General features: G+C 55.2%; 3 protein-coding genes across 4 annotated transcripts in view; all 3 read right to left on the reverse strand.

The window, feature by feature from the left end:
* The window catches only part of LOC134432715 (uncharacterized), a 321,669-nt gene that overhangs the window by 278,819 nt on the left and 16,805 nt on the right, over positions 1 to 26,045 (reverse strand). The gene's annotated exons all lie outside the window — the stretch shown is intronic.
* Positions 412 to 8,546, reverse strand: LOC134432678 (serine/threonine-protein kinase PAK 5-like). The gene is made up of 4 exons (XM_063181570.1): positions 8,541 to 8,546; positions 7,253 to 7,468; positions 4,713 to 4,890; positions 412 to 3,922 (listed from the first exon to the last, which is right to left on the reverse strand). Exons 1-4 carry the CDS (start codon positions 8,544 to 8,546, stop codon positions 3,870 to 3,872), a joined length of 453 nt encoding a protein of 150 aa, XP_063037640.1. The 3' UTR covers positions 412 to 3,869.
* LOC134432770 (zinc finger protein 239-like) lies at positions 17,395 to 20,109 on the reverse strand. Of its 2 annotated transcripts, none has more exons than XM_063181681.1 (2): positions 19,119 to 20,109; positions 17,395 to 18,960 (listed from the first exon to the last, which is right to left on the reverse strand). In XM_063181681.1, exon 2 carries the CDS (start codon positions 18,949 to 18,951, stop codon positions 18,043 to 18,045), a length of 909 nt encoding a protein of 302 aa, XP_063037751.1. In that variant the 5' UTR covers positions 18,952 to 18,960; positions 19,119 to 20,109; the 3' UTR covers positions 17,395 to 18,042. The 2 variants fall into 2 exon arrangements, with proteins under 2 accessions (XP_063037751.1, XP_063037750.1); XM_063181680.1 differs by having other exon boundaries at positions 17,395 to 18,965.

Here is a 26,045-nt window from a genome sequence, read left to right on the forward strand (position 1 = left end):
GCCAACGGGGCTGGGGGAGACACAGGACCCCCCCAAAATCAGCGGAGCGGGGACGGAGCGGGGGGTCCCGGCCGGGCCCGAGCCCACGGGGAGGGGCTGCGGCCGCCGGTGGCTCAGGAGCTCTGTGGGCAGAGAAAAGGGGGTGACACCGGGCTGGGGGCCCTGATGGGAGCGCACACGCTCCGCCACGGCGGGGACGCCACCCCCGGCACCCGCCCTGACCTTCTTGCGCAGGGAGAAGCCACCACGTGCTCTGAGAGCTCCTGCTGGCCCTGGAACCATCTCACCTGGATGGCAGCAGGGTAGAAATCCATCACGGAGCAGAGCAGGCGGCCGGGGCCGGGCTGGGAGCTCAGGGGGGGCACCAGCGAGATGGACACACTGGGGGCCACTGGGGCAAAGAGAGAGAGAGCAGGGACACACTGGGATCAGCTGCGAGGCACTGGGAGAGAGAAGGGAGGGCTGGGCTGGGCTGGAGAGGGACTGGGAATAGAGTGGGAGGGACTCGGAATGGACTTGGAGGGACAGGGGGCGACTGGGAGGGACTGGGAATAGACTGGGAATTGACTTGGGGAGCAGGGATGAGACTGGGAAGGACTGGGAGGGGCTGTGGTGGCACTGGGAGCAACTGGGAGTGAAGTGCGCGGCACTGGGCGGCCGCATCCAGCGCGGGGCACTCTGCGCTGGGGATCTACCAAGGAACAGATGAGTCATCAGCGGTATGCGATCTTATTGGCTGGGAAGTGTCAGCTTAATGCGTCGCTGAAATGGATGCGGGAGTGTGGAGAGTTTTGTCAAAGAGTGGCTTGAGGAGACGGGACACAGCCGAATCAATTTGGTAAAGATATCCTAACTAGGGCAGAGGCCCTTTTTTGCAGGCAGGGTGTCTGTTGGGAATTTAGCTGACTAGAGAATGGAAAAGTACAAGGCCGTGGCTAATTCCAAGTCCTGCACCTGCAAGATAGCGTGTCCTTGGGCCTAGCTGAGTATGATAATGAGTGGACAGAGAGATGTAAGAAATAGAGAACGTAGGCCCAAAGGAATGAGGAAGAGTTGATGGTAAAGTTTAACCAATAGATCGCTTGGCTTACAGAATATTCATAAGCTTATTACTTGCTGTATAAGTGTCTGATGCTTTCTTCAATAAATGGGACTTTTTGATGACCATCTGGTGTGCTGGTCTCCCTCCTTCAACAAATGGTGACCCCGAACGTTAGCCCCCATGTCTCGCTGAAAAAGAAAACGGGGGGGGACACGCCATGGTCGAGGGAAGTTGGAGTTGGGTCCTGATCGCAGCCAAGATGGTGCCGGAATTTTGAAGCATCCTCGAGGTTCACATCGGTGACTCGAGCCGTACGTGTCTGCCAGAGCCTGGAAAGCTGCAACAGTGCTGATGTATACGAATAGGTATGGATAGGCAAGCAGCATATGATCTTTTCGCCGCGTATATAGAAAGGCGAGGGGTAAAGGGGATAGATATAAAAAAGGAGCTACCAGGGTTGTTAGCCTACAGCTTTGCTAAGGGGGTTTTCCTTAACCCACATACAGTCCATGAACTCTCGGAATGGAGAAAATTTGGGGATATACTGTGGGAAGCGGTGTTAGAAGATGATAAGACAGCAAAGAAATTGGGCAAGCCATGTTGGGTGGTGCACAATACAGTGCTTCAGCATGTCTCTGAGCACAAGGCAGCAGAAAGGGCGATAGAAGCTCATAAGAGGAATATAGGGTATGGTTGTGAGGACGATCCTCTTGCGCCTTTGGTAAACAAGGTGTTAATACCAAAGGGTTCACAACAGTGTGGTATGGAGGATCCTGTTACAGGCGCTGGGGGGCCATCTGCACCTCCTCTGTCGGAGGAGGAGGACGAGTTGGAGAACGGTGGAGAGAGCGAGCCGAGCCTGCCGCCTCCCCACAGAGAGGGCGAGCTGAGCCTGCCGCCTCCCCCACCCGAATGGCCTGCGCAGAAGTGCCAACAGTGCAGAACTCTTGGAGAGTCAGATCCTATCCCAGGGGCACTCAGTGACCTATGGGAGGAGATGGCTAAACAGAGGAGGGAGGCTTGGGCTACTCTGGCAAAAGAGGCAATGCAAACGGGAGATGATGAGGCTATGGAGGCCGCTTCTGCTCTTGCCTGTCCGGTTACATACACGCCACAGTGTGATGCTCAGGGGAACCACACACAGGATCTGGCGGAGTATACCCCTTTAGACTGGAAGTTGTTATCTCAGTTGCGGTTCACAGTCAGTCAGTTCAGTGTAAAAAGTTAACCTGTTAGGCAGATGCTGGATTATCTCTTTAATACGCAGATTTTGTGCCCAAATTATTTGAGGGGGATGGTACGGTTGATATTTACTCAGTATCAGCAATTGTTGTTTAATGTGCATTGGCAAGCCTTGGTTAATGAGTCGGTTGCGACACAGCGAGCTCAGGGGAACCCGCTGCATGGAGTGACAATAGATGAGCTCATGGGCTTAGGGGCATATTTGCGCACAGAGGCACAGATGATAGCAGGAGCAGATAAGCTTAGAGAAGCTATGCGGTTGGAATGTGCTGCCATAGAGAAGGTTAAAGAGCCAGGAGGGCTGCCGGCGTACATGGGCATAAAACAAGGTAGAGAGGAATCATTTGGGAGTTTTATTGACAAAGCAGCTGCAGCATAGACTGGACGGGATTCGCAGAATATATGAAGGGGGCACTATAAAAGCAGTGTGCCTTACAAAATAGCAATCCAGCAACGCAAAGGGTGCTAGCCACTCTGGGAGCAAATTGGACCATTGAGGAAGCGCTAGAGCCAATGGCATTACAGCCAACAATCTCACAGACATTTTTAGTAGATGCCTTCAAGGAATTAGGATTAGGGCTGCAAAAACAAGGAGAATCCACTCAAAATCAAGTGCTAGCTGCTCTTGCTCCTCTCCGAAACGGCTCCATGGCAGTCACGCAGGGAGGCTCGAGATCACATCTCAAGTGTTACCGATGCGGCAATGGGGGACACATGCGCGGAGAATGCAGAGTGACCAGCGTGTGTTGCCAAAGCTGCCAATCTAGCTCCCACAACACCACGGCTTGTCGGCGCCGATCGGGAAACAGACGGAGGAGCACAATCAGCGGCTGTGCCCAGACACAAGTTGTGGCCATGACATCAGCGCCACCTTCTGTCTGCAACCAGCAACAGCAGGGAGCCTCGGCTTGGACATAGCAGCAGCAGTAGATGTCACATTAATGACGAGCCGGCCTGAAAGGATACCAACTGGAGTAAATGGTCCTCTCACGCTACAAGGACAAAAATGTGGAGCATTATTACTAGGAAGCTCCTCGATATCCATGCTGGGACTATTTGTATTGCCTGGGGTCATAGACGCAGACTATACAGGGGAAATACAAATCATGGCTTACACCCCTTATCCTCCAGTTAAAATAACAAAAGGACAACGCATCGCATAATTGGTACCACTACCACAAATGACATTGGGTATACCATCGTTTACTGGACAAAGATGTGATGAGAAGGGTTTTGGCTCTACTGGTATTACACTTTTGACTGTAGACTTAGAGGAGAGACCAAGACAAAAAGTTGAGATCACCCATGGACATTAGAGCATAACCCTCTATGAATTATTGGATACAGGAGCAGACACCAGCATTATATCTCCAGAGGCATGGCCACAACATTGGCCCCTGCTCCCATCAACAAACATGCTCACAGGAGTAGGAGGACTTACCTTGGCAAGCAGAACACTGCCTCTGTCGGTGTGCATTGATGGGCAACAAGTGTCCGTTGTGTTCTCAGTCGTTCAGTTGCCTCCTACGGTCTCCTGCCTGATAGGCAGGGACATTTTAACACAGCTGGGGGTGGTGTTGACCAATCACCACCCTTTGGGGTCATTGCCATTGCTTGGACTTTCTCCATTCCACTCACCTGGAAAACAGATACACCGGTGATGGTTAAGCAACGGCCCTTGAAAGGGGAGAGTCTTATGCATGCCTATGAATTGGTGAAGGAGCAATACACGCAAGGACATTTACGACTCTCAACGAGTCTGTGGAACACGCCCATTTTTGTGATTAAGAAGAAATCAGGAAAATACTGCCTGGTACATGATCTGCGAGCTGTGAATGACCAGATGGAACCGATGGGGGCCTTGCAGCCTGGTCTTCCGAATCCAGCCATGATCCCACAAGATTGGGCACTTCTAATCATTGACTTAAAGGATTGTTTTTTCACTATTGAGCTGCATCCCGATGACATGAAGAGGTTCATCTTTGCCCTACCAGCAATAAATCGTGGAGAACCAGACAAAAGATTTGAGTGGACGTCACTACTGCAGGGGATGCGCAATGCCCCTATGTTGTGCCAGCTTTATGTTGACGCTGCATTATAGCCATTGCGTCAGCAGTGGCCAGCTACCGTAATATATCATTACATGCATGATATCTTGTTTGCTCAGCAACAGCCATTTTCCCAAGCCACTTGCTTGGCGCTCTCTCCCAATGTGAAAAGAAAACGGGGGAGATACGGGTATTGGAATGGCTGTCACCATCATTACAACATAAAAGAACAATATTCTCAAAAATCAAACAATTGGCTGCGTTGATCAAAAAAGGCCGTCTCAGAGTTACTGAAGTGGACGGCCGAGAACCTGCCACCATTAGGCTACCCATGGAAAAAGAAACGCTGGACTGGTACCTGGTTAATTCAGCGGACTTACAGGAAGCATTATTGACCTCATCTGCAAAAGTGGAGACAAGCAAGTTAGTGCCCAGGGTCCTGCAATGGATGACAGAATGGGACTGGATCACTTGGCCGCTGAGAAGAGAGCGCCCCATAGAAGGAGCCACCACAGCCTTTACAGACGCAGGGAAAAAATTGAGACGTGCTGCTGTCACCTGGCAAGAAAAAGGACAATGGAAACATCAACTTCTTACAGCAGACCCTGCAGACAGCCTACAAACCTTAGAGTTGTTAGCAGTAGTATGGGCAATGTCCAACCTGCATGAGCCCTTGAATGTGGTCACAGACTCTCTGTATGTTGCTGGAGTAGCCAGACGTATAGAAGGAGCAGCGATTAAGGAAGTGAATAACAAATGGCTGTATGAGTTACTGGTTCAGTTAAGGAAAGCTCTCCGGGATAGAAGTGCAGTGTACTCTGTAATCCATATCAGGAGTCATAAGTGGTCCAAGGGCCTAGGAGAAGGGAATGAGCGTGCAGATAAATTGGTTACCTTACCCATTGATAACTCTTGTCCTGTTGATAAGCATACATTTGCAAGAGAAGCCCATAGTAGATATCATCAAAATGCAAAAGGGTTGGCGAGGAACTTTGATCTGGGCTTATCAGAAGTTAAGGCCATTGTCAGGGTATGCCCAATATGCAGTTATCATAATGGGGGAATAGGTCTGGGCTGCAAAGTTAATCCTCAAGGTTTAGAAATGAATGAGAAATGGCAAATGGATATCATGCATGTAGCTAGATTTGGTAGGCTCAAGTATGTGCATGTTACTATAGATACATATAGCCATTACATATGGGCTACAGCAGGGAGGAGAGAAAGCGATACATGTGATCAGGCACTTATTGAGCTGCTTTGCTGTCATGGGAGTCCCAAAAGGTATCAAAACGGATAATGGTGTGGCTTACACAAGTGCTAGAGTCCCAAAGTTTTTGAACCAATGGTCTGTCAAGCATGTGACAGGTATTCCGCATTTCCCCACAGGACAGGCGATAGTAGAAAGAGCAAATGGTACCCTCAAACAATATATCGACAAACACCAGGATTTAAAGGACCCACAAGCATGCCTGGCTAAGGTTTTGTATGTGATCAATCATTTATGTATTTTTGGGGAGGACGATGCCCCCCCTGCAGTTAAACATGACCCGAGATCAAGTCAGGAAACTATTAAGGAAACAGAGGTCTGGGTGAAGTATAAGAACCCAAGCACAGGGATACTGGGTGTGATTTTGATGCTTTTGCTTATTTTGCCTTGTATCTTTAATTGTATTCAAAATATGGTCAGCCGAATGATAGAAAGATCCTGGCAGTCCAGCCTTCTTGCCCAAGAACAAAATGGGGGAAGTGTGGGGAGTTTTGTCGAAGAGTGGCTTGAGGAAAGGGGACACAGCCTAATCAATTTGGTAAAAAATCTTAACTAGAGCAGAGGCCCCCTTCAAGGCTAGGGTGTCCTTGTGTATAAGAAGAATACAAAAGTTGCTGTGTTTGCTAACCACAGGAATGTGGCTAAAGGCTAGATTAGGCGAAGCTGACATGTAGCTGAATAGCCAATCCTGAGCTCAGCTTTTGCAATATGTATGAGACTCATTAGACACTGTATTTAAGTTGCTGAATCAATCAATAAATTGAACCTGTGATGAACTATCTGGTGTCCTGGTCTCCTTCCTTCGACACACATCCACACCGGGGCCTCAGCCCCAGCTCCAGGGGCACTTTCCTCCCTGCCACAGATGCTGCTCAGAGCTCATTTTGCTATGCCAGCCAAAAAACCCAAACCCTGGGGCTGCCACAGCCACTGCAACATCCAAATGATCTCGCCTTGAGAGCCAGTTTCACTGGCTGACTCTGTCAATAGGAACCTCCATCAGAAATTTTGCTTCTCCAAATGTGGACACCAGCTTTACAGGCCATTTTCCAGAGTCAGTGTGGTTTGCCTGTGTTATTTCAGAGGATTCTTACATCAAGTGCATCTCTGCAGTGCCACTGACACTCAAGTAAATGCATTCCTGATGCCCCATCCCACAAACTGCCAGGCAAGAAACAGGAGGTTTGTGATGCTGAAAGTTCAGGCTTGGTGACACGGAGAAAGTAGCTTGGACTAGGAAAGAAATACATTAGACTATGGGGATGTTAAACAATCATCTTCATTTTTTCAACAAGTTTCCAAGTGAGAAGAATCAGGGGGGAAATCATCTCACAAAATGTCTTTTAGAAACTCCTGCAGAAAGCTTGTTTTTGGGACTGGGATTTGGGGGTGGTTTGGGGTTTTCTTGCAAGGTAACATTAGACCTGATGCACTTGCTTCACATTTCCAGGTCAACCTCACAGCCAGAAGAGCTGCAACAACATAAATCCCAAAGCAAATTGTTGCTGGAGATTGCAGAATCTTCATCTGTGGTGAGGCTGGAGTCCTCTGGGAATTCCCTTCCCATGTGCAGAAACCTCCAGCTGCTGCTCCCAGTGCAGGGTCCCCCTGTGCTCACAGGCCTCTGCAGCCACTGCAGAATTTGCCTCTTACCATGGCCGCCATTTCCCTGAAGTAAGGAGGTTCTCCTTCTACCATCTCGATGGTCACAGTGCCAAAGGCCCAGATGTCCACCTTGGGGCCATAAGGAGATCTGGTCACAACTTCTGGGGCCATCCAGTGAGCAGTGCCCACCATGGAGCTGCGCTGGTCCTGCTCAGGGCTGAGCTGAGCGCAGAGGCCAAAATCAGCTGAGGACAGAAACAAACCCTGTCAAAGGCAGCTGGAATGAGGAAACCAAGCACCAAGACTCCCCACTCTCAGTCTGAGAGTGCAGTAGTGAAGTCAGCTGGAAAAGCCCTCAGGGCTGTAGCCAAGGAAAGATGGAACTGGACCCTTCAAGAAACCATGGAGGAAGGGGTGGGGGATGTGAGAGAGAAGAGGGGAAGGAGGCGGGAGGAGGAGCAGGAGGAGCGATTGAACCGGGAGAGGAGAGGCAGGAGGAAGAGAAGGGGGAGATGAGGAGAGGAGCAGAAATAAGAAAAGTAGCGGGGACACCCGGCCTTCATCGAGGTGTCCACGGGGGGGCCAGGAAGATGTGGAACCCCCAGCCAGGTGTGTTCCCAACACGGGGGGCTCCGACCCTGGGGGTCACCCGGGATTATCCAGCGTGGATCCTCCCACGGGGGATGGAGATGGAGCGGCGCACGGAGCTCGTCCCGCACCGGGCACTGCGGGATCCGCGGGCAGCGACCCCTCCCCCTGGGCCCAGCCCCCACCCTTTGTCCCCCTCCCTTTGCCCAAATCCGTCCCATTGCCCCCCCCAAACCCCTCCCCATCGCCCCCCAATAAACGGCCCGGGCCCAACTGGGAAGCTTTACTGGGAGCACTGGGAGCAGGCACTGGGCGGGGGCAGAGCGCCAGCGGGGCTGGGGGGGACACGGGACCCCCCAAAATCAGCGGAGCGTGGACGGAGCGGGGGGTCCCGGCCGGGCCTGAGCCCACGGGGAGGGGCTGCGGCCGCCGCCGGCTCAGGAGCTCTGTGGGCAGAGAAAAGGGGGTGACACCGGGCTGGGGCCCCGGCGGGAGCGCACACGCTCCGCCACGGCGGGGACGCCACCCCCGGCACCCGCCCTGACCTTCTTGCGCAGGGAGAAGCCGAGCCCCAGCGCCAGGAAGACGAAGCCCAAGACGAAGCCCCCAATCTCCATCAATATCTTGAAGCGGGCAGCGTCCGGCAGCATCTCTGGGGGGTCCGCAGGGCTCAGCACCCCCAAAACCTCTCACCGACACACCAAGGCGCTCCGAGCACCCCCTCATTCCAGTCCCTTCCAGTCGCAACCGGCATCCTCTAAACCCCCTGCCCTTTGCACCCAGAGCCCCCAAACTCCCTCCCAGTGCCCACCAGGACCCCTTCAACCCCATCCCACCCTCCCCAGCATCCCCCAAACCCCTTCCCAGCCCTTGCCCAGCCCCCAGCCCCTCTCCCACTTCCAGCCCGGCTCTCTCCAGCTCCCTCCCAGTGGCTCCCAGCACAGCCCAGCGGCTCTGCCAGCGCCCCCAGGGGCTCCCCCGTACCCCAGTGCCGCCTCAGGGGCTGCTCCAGACTGACGTGCTCCACCTGGCAGCTGTAGCTGAGCCCGCGCCGGGGCGGCGTTTCCAGCAGCAGCAGCAGCTGGTAGGTCCAGTCCCCGTTGGGGACCACGTCGGTGGCCACCACGTGCTCCGAGAGCTCCTGCTGGCCCTGGAACCACCTCACCTGGATGGCAGCAGGGTAGAAATCCATCACGGAGCAGAGCAGGCGGCCGGGGCCGGGCTGGGAGCTCGAGGGAGGCACCAGCGAGATGGACACGCTGGGGGACACTGGGAGAGAGAGAGGAGAGGGCTGGGATCAGCTGGAAAGGGACTGGGAATGGGCTAGGGAGGGACTGGGAGTGATTGAGGTGGCGCTGAGAGAGATGGGACAGGCTGGGGCACACTGGGACGGATGTTGGACGTCCGGGCTTGAACGGAGAATGAACTGGGAATTAATTTTGAATGGATTTGGAATAGGCTGAGAAGAGGAGGGAGGGACTTTGGAAGTACTGAGAGGGACTAGGATGGCACTCAGAGGGATTTTGATGGCACTGGAATTAACTGGGAATGAAGTGCGCGGCACTGGGAGGCCGAGTCCAGCGCGGGGCCCTCGGGATTTCAGCGCCAGGGACTCTGCATGGCAACTGATGAGTCACCAGAGAGACGCGCTCTCATTGGCTGAAAGGAGCCGGCTACACGGACAACCTACACGGGATGGACACGCCGGGCAGGCCCAGGGATGGACTGGGACGGACTGGGAGAGCCACGGGGGTCACTGGGTGGGACAGGAGGCCCCAGGGTTGTTCTGAAGGCGGGCTGAGGGCCCTGGCCCTGATGGTGAGGTACCTCCACCAGTGGCTCACGGCCAATGAGTCTGCTGGGCACAGGCTGGACAAGGCCCTTCTGGAGCTGACCCAGGAACACCCCTGTGACGTGCTGATCACCCTCTTGCGCTGGGCCCCATCGTGTGACAGATAGGGCAGCCCCACGTGCCTTGAGGGCTTAGGCTTCACCTGCCCGTCACCCTGTAGAGCCTGTCCCTGCTGACTGCCAGACAGGCGGGCAGTTCCAGGATCCTCTGGCTCCTCTGTTTTCCAGTGCTGCCATGTCAGCTCCTGAGCCTGGTGCCACGCTCCCTCCCTGCCCCTCCGGGCCTGTACCCACGTGGGCTGGCTGGCCGCTGCCGGCCAGGGGCAGTGTGCAGAGGCAGGGCTGAGGGCCAGCGCGGGGCCCTGCAGCTGCCCAGGCCATGGCGCTGTGGCCAAGCCCGCCCTGACACAGAGCTCTGACCCCACAGAGCTGCCGAGCTGCCGCCACCATGTGGGGAACCATCATGTCCTCGAGCAGGACTGCGGAGCCGGCGCTGCAGCTGCTCCTCCATGTGCTGAGTGCCTGGCCAGTGCACAGCGTGTGCACCTCCGATGGGGACGACGCAGGAGTCTTTGCCCTGGCTGTGAGTTTCTGGTGCCGGCCTTTGCCAGCCCCCAGGCCGCCTCTCCAGCAGCCAGCTCTCTGTGCTCCCCCCAGCTGCATCTCCCTGCCTCAGGCACTGGGCTGAATCCTGCCTTAGGGGCAGGGCTCAGGGGCACCAGGCTGGCTGCTCCCCCTGCGTGTCCCTCGACCTCTCCCTCGCACGCTCAGGCCCTGCCACGTGGATGTCTTGGCCACTGAGCGTTGTCTCTGGCTGTTTTATTTCTTGCAGGCAACCGTGGCACTGTGGAAAATCTTCAATCTGGCCCACGCTCGCCTGTTGTGCTGGAGTGTTTCCCCAGTCTCTTTCTGCATCTGCTCTTCCAAGCTTACATCAGCACGCAGGAGATGCCAGAAGAGGTTGAGACCTTTTGGCAAGGGATGCCAGGAGCAACACGGCCTCTCCACCAACCCCAACAGGTGCTCCGTGCCAGTCCTCCCAGTCTCCCCATCCCTCCCATGCCCCAGGGCAGGAGCCAGGGCTCCCAGCGTGACCTGGCCTTTGCTCTGCACACAGCTTTGCGCTGCAGACCCTGAAGGCCCTGCTCTGCCAAATGCGCTATGAGCACGTGGTGCTGTCCATGGAACGCAAGCGTGCCTGGGATACGCTGCTCCGTGCCGACACCCACCACTCTGCAGTGGGTCTGCTGGCCAGGTGAGACCTCGTTCTCCCCACCGCCCCTCTCCTTTGTGCCCGCAACGCCCCACACAGTCCCCGTGCTCATGGGGGGCAGGGCCTTGTCACCAAGGGAGGGATGAGCAGACTGGAAAGGGCCAGCAGAGGAGGGTGCCCGGGAACAGCCGCCTCCCAAAGCGCCCCCGGGGTGCTCGGGAGCAGAGCAGAGCTCTGCCAGTCAGCCCTGGGAGAGGTTTCCCCGCCCGGCCCAGGAGCAATGGTGCCTTTTTCTCCCTGCCAGGGAGATGCGCCGTGTCTCCATCATCTAGTGCTGCGGCATGGCATCCTGCCTCTTTGAGCTGCTCAGCGAAGGCATTTCAGACTGGGAACTGCCCGCCCTGGCCTTCCTGGTGGAGGTGAGCCCCATGGCCAGCGCTGCCTGGCTGAGCTGCCTCCCAGCCCTCTGCCCTCTCGTAGCCGCAGCTGCCTGGGACGCTGCCTGTGCCCTGTGCTGCTGCCTTGGCTCGGCCCTGTGCACTTCTGAGCTCCTGCCAGCTGGCACCTCTGTGCCTGCTCTGTGCCTTGCAGCTCCTGGATTGCCTGGACTTGAACGAATGTGCTGAACAAGTCCTGGAGATCCTGACAAGGCACCTGCAGAGCCAGTCCAGGGAGATGCGTCGTGTGGCGCTCCGAGGCCTCGTGGTGCTCACCTCGATGGTGAGAAGGAGGCAGCAGCTGAAGCTGTGCTGGCAGCGTGGGGCTGGGGCAAGCAGCCCCTTGGGCTCAGCTGGGCTTTGGCAGCTGTGGCAGCTGCTCCCAGCTCTCCAGGCTCAGCTGCCCGAGTGCTTTGGGACAGGCCTTTGGCCTCTGAGCCCTGCAGCAGCAGCAGCAGCGTGGGGTTGCCCAGCCTTGTTTTGCACACAGGATCCAAGCATGTACAGCCTGACCGAAAGCCTTGTGAAGCTACTGTGGGATAGGGATGAAGACATTGTGGAGAAGACCCTCATTGTGCTCATCCTGCTGATGCTGCAGGAAGACCTGGCAATAGCCAGCCCCATCGCCCTGCAGCTGGCTGAGGCGCTCTGGCAGCTCTTTGACAATGTGAGGCTCTGTGCCCCCAGCCACGGGCACTTGGGTGCTGCCTTGGGCCTGGGCACAGGGGGGCCTGGAGCAGCGGATGTGGAGGGCTTTGGCTTCCTTTCCAACAGGCCAACAGCCTTGTGTAGCTGCTCTCCATTCGCCTCTTCCAAGATGTGACCACGCTAGTAGTGGCAAAGGGAGAAAAGCCCCTGAAGAAGCCTGGGAGCCAGAGCCTGCTCCCACTCTTCTTCCACTGCCACGATGACAACCGGTGTGTGGCACAGGTGAGGCTCCTGGGTGTCCCCATGGAAGGGGCTCAGCTGTCTCCCCACCCCCTGGCACCTGATGGGCTCCAGCCTCCTCCCAGCCCTGGCACAGAGATGCGGCTCCTGTGCCCTGGGCTGCGGTGCCATCTCTGGGTCTCTGCTGCTCTGCAGGCCTCTCGGGAAACGTTGCTTTCTGCAGTGAGGTTCCTGAAGAGGAAGGATCTCAAGCAGCTGCTGCAGACGGATCAAATGTGGAGATTTGCTGAGTGCTTGGTAAGGACAGCCTGGAATGCCCAGCCCAATCCCCGGAGCCTGCCCACGGCGCCCAGTCTGTGGGGTTGGCAGCTGTGGCCCCTGCCCAGTGCCGCACGCAGGGGCACCGGCCTGCGCCCCACACGCCGCTCCCTTCCCTGGACCGTGCGGGCTCTGCTCCAGGCTCCTGTGGCCCCAAGGCCGGTGCCGACGGAGCCCCGAGCCAGCCGGGCTCTGCTGCGGGGCGGCACCGCGGCTCGCCGGGCCCTGTGCCCCGTGCTGAGCCCAGCGCCTGCGGCTGCTGGCCGGGCCTCGGGGCTCTGTGGGCAGGGGGAGCAGCGCCGGCCGTAGGGAGCGCCCGGCCCAGCGGCAGGGCCCGCATCAACCCTTTCCCTCCGTGCCCTGCCGCTCTCTGCAGCTGGCAGAGGACAGGAGCCGAGCGGCCGAGCACCTGCGCCGGGCCCTGCCGTCCCTGCGGAGCGCACAGGAGGCCCTGCGAGAGGCGGCCGTCAGGTTCATGGGTGAGCGCCAAGCCCGGCTCCCTCCCCGGCCCGCCCCATTGCCGCAGCTCGGCCCCGGCCCCGCCTGCTGTGCCGGCAGCAGGATCCGGGCACGGGCATGTGCAGCCTCCGCTGGCCTGGGCATTGCTGCTGCCGCCCTCTGGCAGCCGTGCCCTGGGGCGGCAGCGTGCGCCAGGGGCCCGGGCTGAGCCCTGCCGGGCCAGCAGGGCGTGTGGCCTCAGGGCTGGCAGCGCCCGTGGGCGGCAGCTGTGCCTCTGAAGGCAGGACACGCTCTGTGTTCCCCAGGGATGGCCGGGCGCTACCTGACAGGGCAGCAGCCGCAGTTCCGCATCATCTGCAGCGGTGAGTGAGGCCCGCGGGCTCTCGGCGGGGGCTGCCGCTGGCAGCTGCGTTCCCTGGCCCGCCCGCCGACGGCTCCGCTCCCTGCGCGCCCCAAGGGCAGCGAGGCCACAGCGCAGACACCTTGCAGGGGCCTGCGGGGCATTCCTGGCCAGCAGCTGCCAGCTCGTCCTTCTTGGCTCCTGCTTCCTCCAGGCCGTGCCAGCAGCTGCGTGGCACGGACGAGGCTGGAGGCTCCGCCCAGCTCCCCGCAGATCCAGCCTCTGACTGTGCCTCTGTTTCTCTCTCTGCAGCCCTTCAGGACATGACGGATGACAGCAGCCCTGCCATCTCATGCCTGGCGCTTCAAGCTCTGTACATCCTTTTAGCCGTACAGAGCGTTCCCTCCTCCCGGCTCCAGAGGATGCGAGACCAACTCCGCCGCCTCTGGAAGTCGCGGCCTTTCCTGTGTGCCCGTGGCTGAGTGTCCTGCCGCGGCGCTGTGCAGAACTGATCCGGGAGGCTGCGTCTGCTGGGGCCGCCTGAGCCTGCGGGGAACACCTCTCCTCTGCCAGCACTTCCTTTCCCTTCACCCACTAGAGGAACATTAAATTGCTGTTGTTGGATAGCCGGGTGTCCAGGAGCTTTCTCTTGGTGCAGAGTGTCTTCAGGCCAATGGGGAAGAGGGGAAAGGCTGCTTGGTCTGCGCAATTTGCCCGAGCGTGCGATGTGGAAGTGAAAGTGGCCAAACGGCCCTTGGCCTTTGGTGGTTCCTGCAGGAATGTTTTTGTTCCTGCATCAAGTTTTCTGGAGCTGGAGGAACAAGTGTGTTCCGTGTTGTGAGAGTCTGTCTGAAATATCCCTCGTCTGCCTTATGATTGTCATGGAGAGAGACCACCAAAAAATTAAAACCCCCTTTCGCTGATCCGGTGGCCGGGAAAGTCATGTGCCTGAGGCCTGAAAGTGTTGCTAAGTTGATGTTTTCACACGTGTTGTTTGTTATACGTTACACTGAGCTCACAGGGCATCCTGCCCTTTTGCACAATAGCTCTGGAATCCTCCCTACCTCTCAGCCTGGCTGGTTTGAGCATTAGGGTGCTCCCCTCCTCCAAGAGAAGACCGTTCATAACCACTGTGGCAGACAAGTAGAGATGTAAGAAACCTCTTCATCAAAGGACTGAGACATGAAATCCCTATGTGAGAAGGCCCCTCTCACCTTCTTCCAGAGACTGGGACCGAAAGCCCCAACTCGGGGGAGGTGTACAGGGCGAGGAAGGAAAGCTGCCCAAAGCAAGGTGGATATTGCAGGTGTAGGCAGTGGACAACGAAATCAATGACTCTCGCCTGCTGCCAAACTTGGACTGTGTGTACCCTTTTTTCCCACCCCTCCCCGAAGATACAATAAACTACCTTTCTTTCAGCTGCAAAATCCATCCCCCTTGCCCCAAAGAAAAAGAGTATAATTGGGGTCCAGATGAACTGGGCCTCTGCGACCTCCCCAACGCAACAGGCGGGTCCTCAACTGGACTGGACCAAAGGACTTCGTCTCTACGTTTGGTAGCTCTATCCCCTCTCTCTTTCTCTCTCTCTTTTGTCTCTCTCTTCCCCCATCTTTTTCTCTCCCTTAATCCCTCTATCACGTTTTGCTGTGGTCATTCAATAAAGGTGCATTTGTTTCGATTATCATTGCAAACCCCCTTGTACCGTGTTGGTTCTTTTTGCACCCTTAGATCAAATCCATGAACCATCACACCCCCTGAGGAACCCTCCCCAAATTCCCCCCAAGGCCCCTCCAGCACCCCCAGACCCCGCTAAAACCCCCTCAAGCTCCCCCCACACCCTCCCCAAATCCCCCCCAAACCTCCTCAAGACCCCTCCCCAAATTCCCCTCACGACCCCTCCAGGACCCCTCACCTGTCCCTGCGCCTCCTCAGCAGCTCCCGGAGCCCCCCGTCCTCTCCCAGCGCCTCCCCCGCTCTCTCCAGCGCCTCCCGCAGGACCCGCCCGAGCCCGGGGCGGCTCCTGGGGGTCCCTGAGGGGGTCCCGGGGACGAGGTGGGGGGGGAGGGGGCGCCCGCTCCATGCCCGGCCCCGAGGTCAAGGGGCGCTGCTTCCAGCTCGGCTCTGATTGGCTGGGGAGGGCGGGAGTTGGTGGGGGGAGACGCCCGGTGATTGGTTGGTTTCGTAGAGGGCGAAGTGAGTGACAGGAGGGGCGGGGGAGGCGGGCTTTGCTGAAGGCAGGCGCGCGGTGATTGGTTGGCTAGAGGCAAAGAAGACGGGAGTTGCTGAGGGAAGACGCCCGGTGATTGGTCGGTTCAGGTCGAGAGGCGAGAGTAGCTGGGAGGACGAACGCGGTGATTGGCTTGGTCGGGGTGAGAGGCGGGCGTGTCTGAGGTAAGGCATGCAGTGATTGGTTGGATTGGTGCACAGAGAGGCTGGTATTCCTGAGGGGGGACCCGCGGTGATTGGATGGTTTGGAGCAGCGCGCGCTGCTATTGGTTGGGAAAAGTCCGCGTTTTTTAAGGGAACATTCGCGGTTTTTTGGGGAAAAAAACTCGGAGTTTTAAGGAAAAATTCCCGATTTTTGCAGGAGAAATATTCGCTGAGGTTTTGACCCTACCTGCCTCCAAATGACTCAAATAACCCCAAAACACTTGGAAAAAAACCTAAATAACCCCAAACAACCCCAAACAATACCTAGAAATCCCCCAAATAACCCCAAATAAATCAAAATAACCCCAAAAACCGAAAAAAAACTCCCCCAAGTGAAAGCCAAAAAACCCCGAATGATATCAAGCACAGCGAAAAAAAACCCCATATACACCAACATTAACCCCAAGAACCCCAAATAATTCCAAATAAACCCACATAAACTCAAATAAGCCTAAACAAACACTAATACTTCATAATAAACTCAAATAATTCCAAATAACCCCAAATAAACAGAAATAAACCAAGTAAAACCCAAGATAAAGGCCAAATAGTCCATCATTAACCCCAAATAAACCCCAAACAAACCCGAAATAAACCCAAATAAACCCCAAGTAACCCCACTTCCTCACGTCCCCACCGCAAAACAGATCCCGACCAATCACAACGCGCGGCACTGACGACGATCCACTTGCTGGGCCCAAACTCAGAGCACTGGCCCCGCTCAGCGATTTTCAGCCAATCAGCGCCCGGCCCGACTCTGACTCATCACTTGCCAGCCACAGACCAAGGCCTCTCACTGAGGTAAATACTCAGAGACCACGCGGGGTAATTTCCAGCCAATCAGAGCGTGTCTCGCTGATGACTCATCAGTTGCCAGCAGCGGAATTTGGTGGGGGGGGAGAAGGCGACCATGGGGATGGGCTGGGGACCCCAAATTAATCCAAAATGGGGTCGGGACCCCAAAACGGAGCATGAGGGGCCTGGAGCCCTCAAAACCAAACACAGAGGAGGGGATTGGGGGAACGATCGGAAAGGAGAGAGCGTGGAAAAAGAGTGTCGGGACCCCAAAATTTAGCTGGGAGGGGAATGGGACCCCAAAATTGAGGTGGGAGGGGAATGGAACCCTTAAATTAAGCTGGGATGGGTATGGGGTCCCAACACTGAGCTGGGAGGAGGATGGGACACCCCAAATTGAGCTGGGAGGGGGGTTGAACCCCCAGACAGGATTAAGCCAATTTTGTTCCTGGAATATGTAAAGTACTTGATGGATATGCAACAAGGCCATGAATATGCAACGGATTGATGTAATGGGAGACAAGGACCATCGAGCAAAGGCTGTTATGGCCACCAAGACCCCCCAGTTATGTTCAGGGACACCCCTTAATTAATCTGATTTTAATTACATTACCCTGTTGCATATTCATAGACCTTCATGCATATACATAAATGAATTTACATCTTTCAGGAACTTTCACATGGCCCAGCCTTGGGGGTGTCTCTCAATTTCAGGACCCTCCTCTGAAATGGAAAATGTAAACGCCCTCCCTTTGATTACTATTACCATTATTATTATTATTATTATTATTATTATTATTAATAATAATAATAATAATAATAATAATAACAACAATTTATTTTGAAATTAAGGGGCTCTCAGGCAAAGATATGGGAGCAGAAAAACCAGTACTTTATTAGCAAAAATTAAAAATACAATGCAGTAATAGAAACAAAAAGAAACAGTGACAGAATCAGAATCCTCTGGGAATGCAGTGAAAAAGGCTGATCCTCTTGGAATCCAGTGTGAAAAGGGCTGATCCTCTGGGAATCCAGATGGAAAAGGGCTGATCCTTTGGGAATCCATTTCTTACCCCCCAAAGACAGGGCAAAGGCAGGGCTGTGGAGTTTTTATACGGTATCCCAAGGGTGGAGTTGAGGTTTGGGTCAGGGGAGGAGTTCTGAGAAACACAAGAAGGGTGAGATCAAATTCCTGCCTGTTAGCAACACCAGCACTCCATATAGAACGTGTCCCCAAATCCTAAATTCCCTCTAAAACAACTGAGAAATTATGGAACTGCAGATATATTTGATCAATTTCCTTCATTTAAACCAGTTTGGGGTGTTTTTAAAGGATGAAGGTGAAGGAGAGGAAAATTAAGGCCAAACCAAAAGGCGAAGCAGCCAGGTGTGTTCCCAACATGGATCACACGGAATGTGAGTGACCAGGGCTGTGCCCAAAGTGCCTCCTCCACTGGGGGATGGAGCTGGAGCAGCGCACAAAGCTCTGCCCGCACTCGGGGCACTCGCAGGGCTTCCCTTAGTGGTGCCTCCGTTGGTGTCGGGTCAAGTGAGAGCTCCTGGAGAAGCTCTTCCCACACTGGGGACATTCGTAGGGCCTCTCCCCTGTGTGGATGCGCCGGTGCCTGACGAGGGTGGAGTCGCGCTTGAATCCCTTCCTGCAGACGGGGCAGCGGAAGGGCCTCTCCTCCCTGTGAATCCGATAGTGACGGAGAAGATGGGAGCTGGACTTAAACCTCATCCTGCATTTATCACACTCGTAGGGCCTCTCCCCTGTATGGATGCGCTGGTGGGTGATGAGGGTGGAGTTGTTCTTGAATCCTTTCCCACAGTCAGGGCATTGGAAGGGCCTCTCCTCTCTGTGAATCCGATAGTGCTGGAGGAGACTGGAGCTGGTCGGAAACCTCTTCCCACACTTGGAACACTCGTAGGGCCTCTCCCCAGTGTGGATCCTCTGGTGTGTGATCAGGCTGCAGCTCTGGTTGAAGCACATCCCACACTCGGAACACTTGTACGGCCTCTCCCCAGTGTGGATCCTCTGGTGCTGGATCAGGTGGGAGCTCACACTGAAGCTCTTCCCACACTCCCCACACTCGTAGGGCTTCTCCCCAGTGTGGATCCTCTGGTGCACAATCAGGTCGGAGTTCCGCCTGAAGCTCTTCCCACACTCCACGCACGTGTGGGGCTTCTCCCCATCATGGAGCTGCTCATGGAGCACCAGCTCCGAGCTCTGGCTCCGTCTCCGGCCGCCTTCCCAGCCCAGGCTGGCTCTTTCCCCCTCAAATCCCCGCCAGCTGCGTTTGCAGCCCCTCCTTGTGCGGCATCTCCGGGGCTTTTCCTCCCCGTTGGCTTCCTGCGCCGTGGAGCCGCTCAAAACGGCCTCTGCCACCAGGTTCTGCCGCGGGCATTTGTCCTCCCTGCTCTCCATGCTCAGCTCCTGCTCTGGGGGAGGAAGGACAAGGACAGGATGGGATTTGCCTCCGTGCCACAGGCAAGGGCAAGGAGATCCCCCCAGGGCTGAGCTGCAGCCGGGGCCGTGCTGGGCTGGGAGATGGAGCAGCACAGAGGGGAAAGGGGCACTGACTTCCTCCTCACCTGCTTTAGTGTCCTGGGGCATCTTCCTCTTCCTTGCAGCCTCCGTAGGGCTGACAATGGGAAATCCTGGTTTGGGGAAAACAAGGGATGAGAGCGTTTGTAGGACTGTCGGGAAGTAGGACGGTCGGGACAGACGGAGATGAGAGATCTCTGCAGCCAGGTCGTGAAACTTTTGATTTATTGCAAAGGGCCTGGGTGCAGGGCCCTGCTTGGAGCTGCCAGGCACAGCTCGGAGCAGGCCCAAGAGAAGAGAGGGGTAGAGAGGATGAGAGGGTAAGAAAGTAAGAGGAGAAGAGCGTAAGAGAGTAAGGGTCCCATTACAATACAATTAATTTTCTTCTGTGTTGAATATTCTATTTCTCACTTACCAATCTGGTACAAGATACAAATCCTAGAGCATTTACATACAGCCTATAAGAATCAATACATCACCATACTGTGTTAAATTTTCAACACTAAAATCTCTTCTTTGGACCCCTTCTGCTGAACTAGTAGGGTCTGGACCTGCCTGCAAGCAGAGGGAATTGTTTCATCAAAAGGGGATTACCTTCAGTTGGGCCACACCATTGTTTTCCAGTTGCTCACTAACTGAGATATCTCAAACCTAGCTTTCATTTCAATCTTCCTTACACTTTCTATATTCTCAAAATCTTTTGCCAGAGAATCATATTTATAAGGCTTTCCTGTTTCATCGTTCCCAAATCACATTGAGATTGAAGGTCCCTTTTGCCGAAGTCCATCACTACAATCACTGGCCACCTGGGCTAAAGAAAAACCTCCCAAACACCAAGATTCAGCCCTGAAAAAGCCTCCCAGGAGTTCCCCGTCCCTCGACGCTCCCCTCTGGTGTTTGGGGGTTCCCCCCTGTCCCACCAGCTGGGGTCACACTTGGATTGGGGGTCCCCCTTGTGCCCGGTGCCCGCCCTGCCCAGGCTGCTGGCAGTCCCAGCAATGCCAAAAGCTCCCCTCGATTTGCTCTCCCCATTTCAGGATGCCGGGGCTGCTTGGGCTCCCAAGCTCCCTTCTCCCCTCATTCTCTGCTTTGGGCTGCAGCGGCTCCAAGGAGTCCCCCCTGCCCCTCTCCAGGCTCTTGAGGCTCCCGCCAATGGCGGCGCTTCCCCCTCTCTGGGCTCCCCACTTTGGGCTCCTGGGGGACACAGGGCTCTGCTCCTCCAGGCTGACTCTGCCGGCAGCCGCCACCGCCACCCCCCGATGTCCCCCCAAGGGGCCTTTTCTGCTCAGCCTTGGACTTCTTCAGTCTCCAAACATCCCCCAAAAGCCCCAACCCAGGGACCCCCCAGGATATCCAGGCCGAGCACCCTCTCCCCGCTCATGGGTGCGATGGGGGGGCGATGATCCCACAGGTGGGGGCTGCAAATTCAGGCAGGGATCGACAGCGTGGTTCCCTCAGCTCAGCCTGCATCTGCCTTTGTCCCTCCTCCCCCTGCTCCTCCCCTCTAACCCCACCTCCTCCTCCCCCTTCATCCCTGCCCTTCCCTGCCTCCTCCTCCTCCCCCAGCAGCAGCCACACCCTCGGTGCCCCGTTCCCGCAGCCCTCGCAGACGCGGCAGGAGCGGGGATGGAGCCGGGACAGGTCGGGATGGGCAGCGCGGGGCTCTCGGCTGCTCCAGCCACTGCGGGGGGGGGAACCCGGCCCGGGCCAAAGGAGAGGCAAACTGGGCAAACTGGGGGCAGAGCACAAAGCTAAGGATGCAGCAGAAAATGGAGATAAAAGAGTAATGTTAACACTAACTCCACATGAGGAAAAACTGGAAATTGCAAAGTTTAGGAAAGCCGAGAAAAAAGTTTTAAACATGACAGGAAGTGAACAAGATAAATCAGGGAAATGGAAACTTCTTGATGGAAGACAATTACTTAATAAATGTGCTTCTAAGAAAATATTAGAAGACATGCATCAGAAAACCCACTGGGGTACTCAAGCTTTGTGCGATTATTTTTTAAGGCACTAGGGGTGCACTGGGATTTTTGGAGTTGCAAAGCAAGTAACTGAAAGACGCTTAATTTGCCAAAGGATAAATAAAAAGGTGACGAGAAAAACAACATTAGGAAGTCATGAGTTAGCTCATCGACCATTTCAATGTATCCAAGCAGAAGGTTAGATTTCTTAGGCTCTGGATTTATGTGTAAAAAAAAACATTTACCTAGAAGAGAATATGCAGTATGTGAGACAGAGGATTATAGAAGAATAAAAATCTTTAAAGTATGAGTAACCTCCGAGAAAATTTAAAGGGGAAATGAAAGGGAAGGGAACAAGAGGAAAAATCAGAAAGAGAGTGGGATCCTCTGCAGGTCTTGCCCCCTGTGTTTGCGGCCCAGGCGCCTGTCCCGGGTCCCGGCTCGCTGCCCGCCTCAGCTCCGCCTGCCCCGGTTTCCATCCCAGGTGCGGCCTCACTGCCCAGGGCAGCTCCACCTGCCCCGGCGCTGTCGCTCAATTTGTGTGCCCTGCTCCCACTGCCTGGCCCGCGGCCGCTCTGCCGCCCATGCTGGGGAAGATGGGGGTTGCTCTGTCCTGCCGCCTGCTCCGAGGTCACCGCGCCCACCCCACCCAGGGGGGGTCCCAGCCATCCCATCCCCGGCTGCCCTGCCCGTGCCACCTGCGCTGGGCACCGCCGCTGCTGCCGGGCTCTCCCACCTGCCTTTGCTCTGCCGGCAGCTGCCGGATCAGCCGCCATCAGCCATCTGGGGGCTACCCACGCTCCAGGCTCGGGCTCCATGGGAAGATCCCCCTCTGCCGATTCCAGTAGCAGACCCTGCCCACACTCCCACCGAGCCTCGGCGGGATATCCTCCCCTGACCCCGTCCTGCTCTGAGTTATGGCCCCTTGGTAACCACAGCTCCGGCTCTTCAAGGAAACTCTGCCTCTCTAGAGGAAGCACCTTATCGAAACACTAGGAGCTCAGTTAAAAGGCAGCCCTCTCCAAATTCTTCCTCAAAACACGGGACAAAGGCTATAGAAGGTAAAAAAGTCAAAGAGTTAGATGAAGGGATTGCTCTATTTCCCTTCAGACAGGTTCCCACGGGAGGGATGCGCTGCCCCGCCCCACGGGACCCACCAGCGCCCCTGCCGGCCGTGCCCGGAACTGCACCCAAGGGCAAAGCGCCGCAGCCCAAAGGCCGGGACTGGGTCCGGGCTCTGTTTGCTGTCAGTGCCGCAGCTGTTGGTGTTTGTTTGCTTTATTATACACACTAGTAAAGAACTGGTATTCCTATTCCCATATCTTTGCCTGGGAGCACCTTGATTTCACTAGTCTAAAAATTAAGAGGGACGGGGTTTGCATTCGCCATTCCAAGAGAGGCTTTTTCTGCCTTCCCCAGCAGACACCTCTCTTGTAAAGCAAGACAAGCACCCACAGGCACTGAGGGGGGCACTGCAGGAGGGGCACAAGAAGGCCCTGCAGCACTTGGGCACAAAGGCACAGCAGGTGAGTGAAAGAAGGGAGCAGCAAAAGGCCAAGCTGAAGGCAAAGGCCAGGGCACAGTTCCTACAGCCCCTAAGGGATCAACCCCAGGGCCCAAGGGGGCCCCAACACCCAGGGCACGGCTCGGCCACAAGCACCTGGCAGAGGCATTGCCCTCCTCGGCAGGGGAGAGCCCACCCAAACAGCCCCTGGCAAGGAACCAGGGCTCCAGCTGCAGGGCACAAGGACACTGCAAGCACAGACAGCAGCACCCTCAGGACCAGCAAGTCCACCCCTTGATGCACATGGATTGGTAGGGCTGTCACAGCTCCCATCACACCAGGGACCCACCACACTGCAGCCCTTGAGAACATTCAGAGTGGGTCTACATCGAGAGGAGGCATTTCCTGATGGACACAGGGGCCTCTCAATCCACTCTGATTCTTAGACCTGAAAGGGACAATAGTAAAGTAATGTTTTATTAACTAGGAAGGAATTTGAGAGCTGGATTTTAATACTGTTAAAGGGATACAGAGGCCAGTTCTGTTCTACCTCTGTGCCAAAATGTGACAAGGCCTATGCTGATGTGAACCTCAAAATGTGGGCAGCCCCAGGGAAAGAGGGAAAATTAGATATGGAGCCTTTAGAAATTACTTTAAAGCAACCAGGACAAGGAATACCCTGTTCCATGAGAGGGAAGGAAGGGCTCACAGCCTGGGATTGTGTCCATGTTAAAGGCAGGGCTTTTGGAGCCAAGGATGTCTCCCTACAACACTCCTATCCTGCCAGTCAACAAACTGGATGGATGGACAGGAGGAGGAAACACAGAATTCTCAAGTGTTAAAATGAAGATTAACTGAGGCGGCTGGCCTGGGCCTTCCAGACAGGGAAAAAGAATTTGAATTATAGGTGGATATTAAACAGGGTCTTGCCAAAGGAATTCTTGTGCTAAAATATTTAACTCTATATAGGATCTCCTATAGCTCAAGTCTGGCATCAATTTAAAGGTCTGACAACCAAAAGAGCTTCAAAATACCGAGCAGGGCTTGGTTATTACAGTATGAAACTTGTTCAATGGCACAGGAGGATTTAAAACTGAGGACAGGGCAAGGGTTTAACCCAGCCTCCTGTTTGAACAGTCTGGAGAGGGCTGGAAAGGAACCCAGGACTGCACTCAAGGGACGGAGCTCCAGACCCAGGCTGGGACAGATTGATGATTGGACATTCCCTGGCCTGAGGGATAAAATGTGTTTGTGGATGGCTCTGCAAGGGCAGCAGAATGGAAAGGAGCTACAAGACAGGCTGTTATTAAGGAAGGGGAATCGGACACAGCGCAGGTCACCGCCCCATGCTCAGCTCAACCCGTGCAGCTGTGGGTGCTTGTGAGAGCCTGGCACTGAAATGCCCTGAGCAGGAAGGCTTCAATATCTTCTGCTGACACCATGGCACCTAACAGGGGGGCAAAAGCAATTCTCACTGCTTCAGCAACCACTGGAGCAGATATCAAGGCACATTCTCCCACAGGAAGCTGGGCTGGCACAGAGCCTGCCCTGGCACTTTGCTGCTGCCAACACCCAGCCAGGACATCGGCTCCTGCCTAAGGAGTGCAAAGCAGCACCACTGGTGGCCAAGGGGCCCATGCCAAGTGTCCCTGAGGCCAGAAACAGCCGCCAGCACAGCTCAACACGGGGGGGACCCCTCAGCCTGGCCTCAAGGGCTCTGGAGCTCCGGAGATTTGCACTTCCCGCCTGCAGCAGGAGGATGGGAGGCCGCCCCTGAGCCTGCCCTGAAGGCAACGCAGCAGCAGCCAGGGCTCCACAGCGGGCCAAGCCCCTGCGCCTGCCCACAGATCCTCGCCTGGAATCCTCTGCAATCCTGGCCACCCTCCTCTGCCATCTCCAGCCACTGGGGCCAAGCCTTGCTGCCACTGCTGCAGCTTCAGCACTGGCTGGGCCTGCACTGCCACAGCTGCTGGGGAACACCACGGCACAATTCCACTCTGGGGCTCACTGACACCCACACTCTGGGCTGCCTGCCATTGCACTGCTGAAAAACTGTACTTGGTTCTTTTAAATCTTCTTTCTCTGCTCAGGCTTGGTTTGTCTTTGCCTTGGGGAAAGGAATTTTAAAGCTTTTATTTAAGGGGTGTTACACCACTCAATGGAGATGAGTTTAACATCCCAACAGACTGGGAACAGCCCAAAAGACACCCACAGAGAACGACCAGCAACAAAACATCAACATTGCCCAGCAGCAGGAAGAGAAGCTTCATTCCAGGCAGCCTCCAGAGGAGCTTTAGAAACGCAAATGAACACTGCTGGGCAAAGTGTGGACAATGCACCTGGGTCTCTTGCCCGGGGCAGGAATTGGGCTGATTCCCTCTGCCCCTCACCCCAAGCTCTGCCTGCTGGCACTGATGGAATTTGCACAGCTCAAGGCAGAGCCCAGGGGGAGGATATCTGACCCTGCAACAGAAACCGGTGAAGCTGCAAAGGGAAAAAGCAAATGGAGAATGTTGGGAAAACTTCACTATAAACAAATGGAGGGAATCATCCCTCTGCCCACTCCAACGTGTGCTGGCACTGTCTGTGTTATGTAGGATATATTAGAGCACTGGGGATTTTTTACTACCAAAAATTCAAGGAAATCAGTTGGGAATCCAAGGATTTGATGATTTAATTAGAGAAAGGCAGTCAATTGACGCAGCCCTTGCTGGAGACAGCAGCCAAAACCAGGAAAAGATGAACGGCCAGCAGAACAAATCCTAAAACACCATGGACCAGCCCCTGGGAACTCGAACCAATTCATATCAGGAGCCACAGAACCCATTTCTCATTTCAATGGCATCATTAGATTACAAGCTGCCCTCGCAATAATCACCAACCAAACAGCTGCAGCTCCTGACCTTCCTGCTGACAAACCCACTGAAATGACGAACACAACACTTAACCATGGGATGCGATTAGATCATCTTTTAGCAGAAAAATAAGGGTTTGTGGAAAATTAAATGTCTCAAACTGCTGTTGGCAAACAGATGACAAAGGAAACGTGGTGAAAAAAAAAAAAAAAAAACAACGGAAACAAGAAAGCAGCTCATGTATTGGTTCAAACGTGGAAAGGATGGGAATGGGACACGGTTTTGTGGCTCCCTGGCAGACCATGGGTTAAACGAATGCTGTTTCTCCTCTGACGTGCTACAGCAACTCTCATCTTTTTACCATCCTCCACACCTTGAGAGTGCAGCTCATTCAGCAGCTGAGCGAGGGGCCAGGGACTTGCAGATAAGGAAGTAAGGGACGAAATCACCAGCTTCAATAACTGTTACTAATTAACATGGACTGCTGTTCACAGAAAGTCCCGCTAAATTCCTGAACTTCCAGAAGAACAAAGACTTAATAGAGCCGTGAATATCGGCTATTATACAAAAGTGGGGGTGCACATTAACGAGGACATGCAGATGGCGGATGCGGAGATCTGAACCTTCCAAGCACCTCAGCCAGTGGGCAAA

The sequence above is a fragment of the Melospiza melodia genome, assembly GCF_035770615.1.
Source record: "Melospiza melodia melodia isolate bMelMel2 chromosome 7 unlocalized genomic scaffold, bMelMel2.pri SUPER_7_unloc_1, whole genome shotgun sequence".
NCBI classification, from domain to species: domain Eukaryota; kingdom Metazoa; phylum Chordata; class Aves; order Passeriformes; family Passerellidae; genus Melospiza; species Melospiza melodia.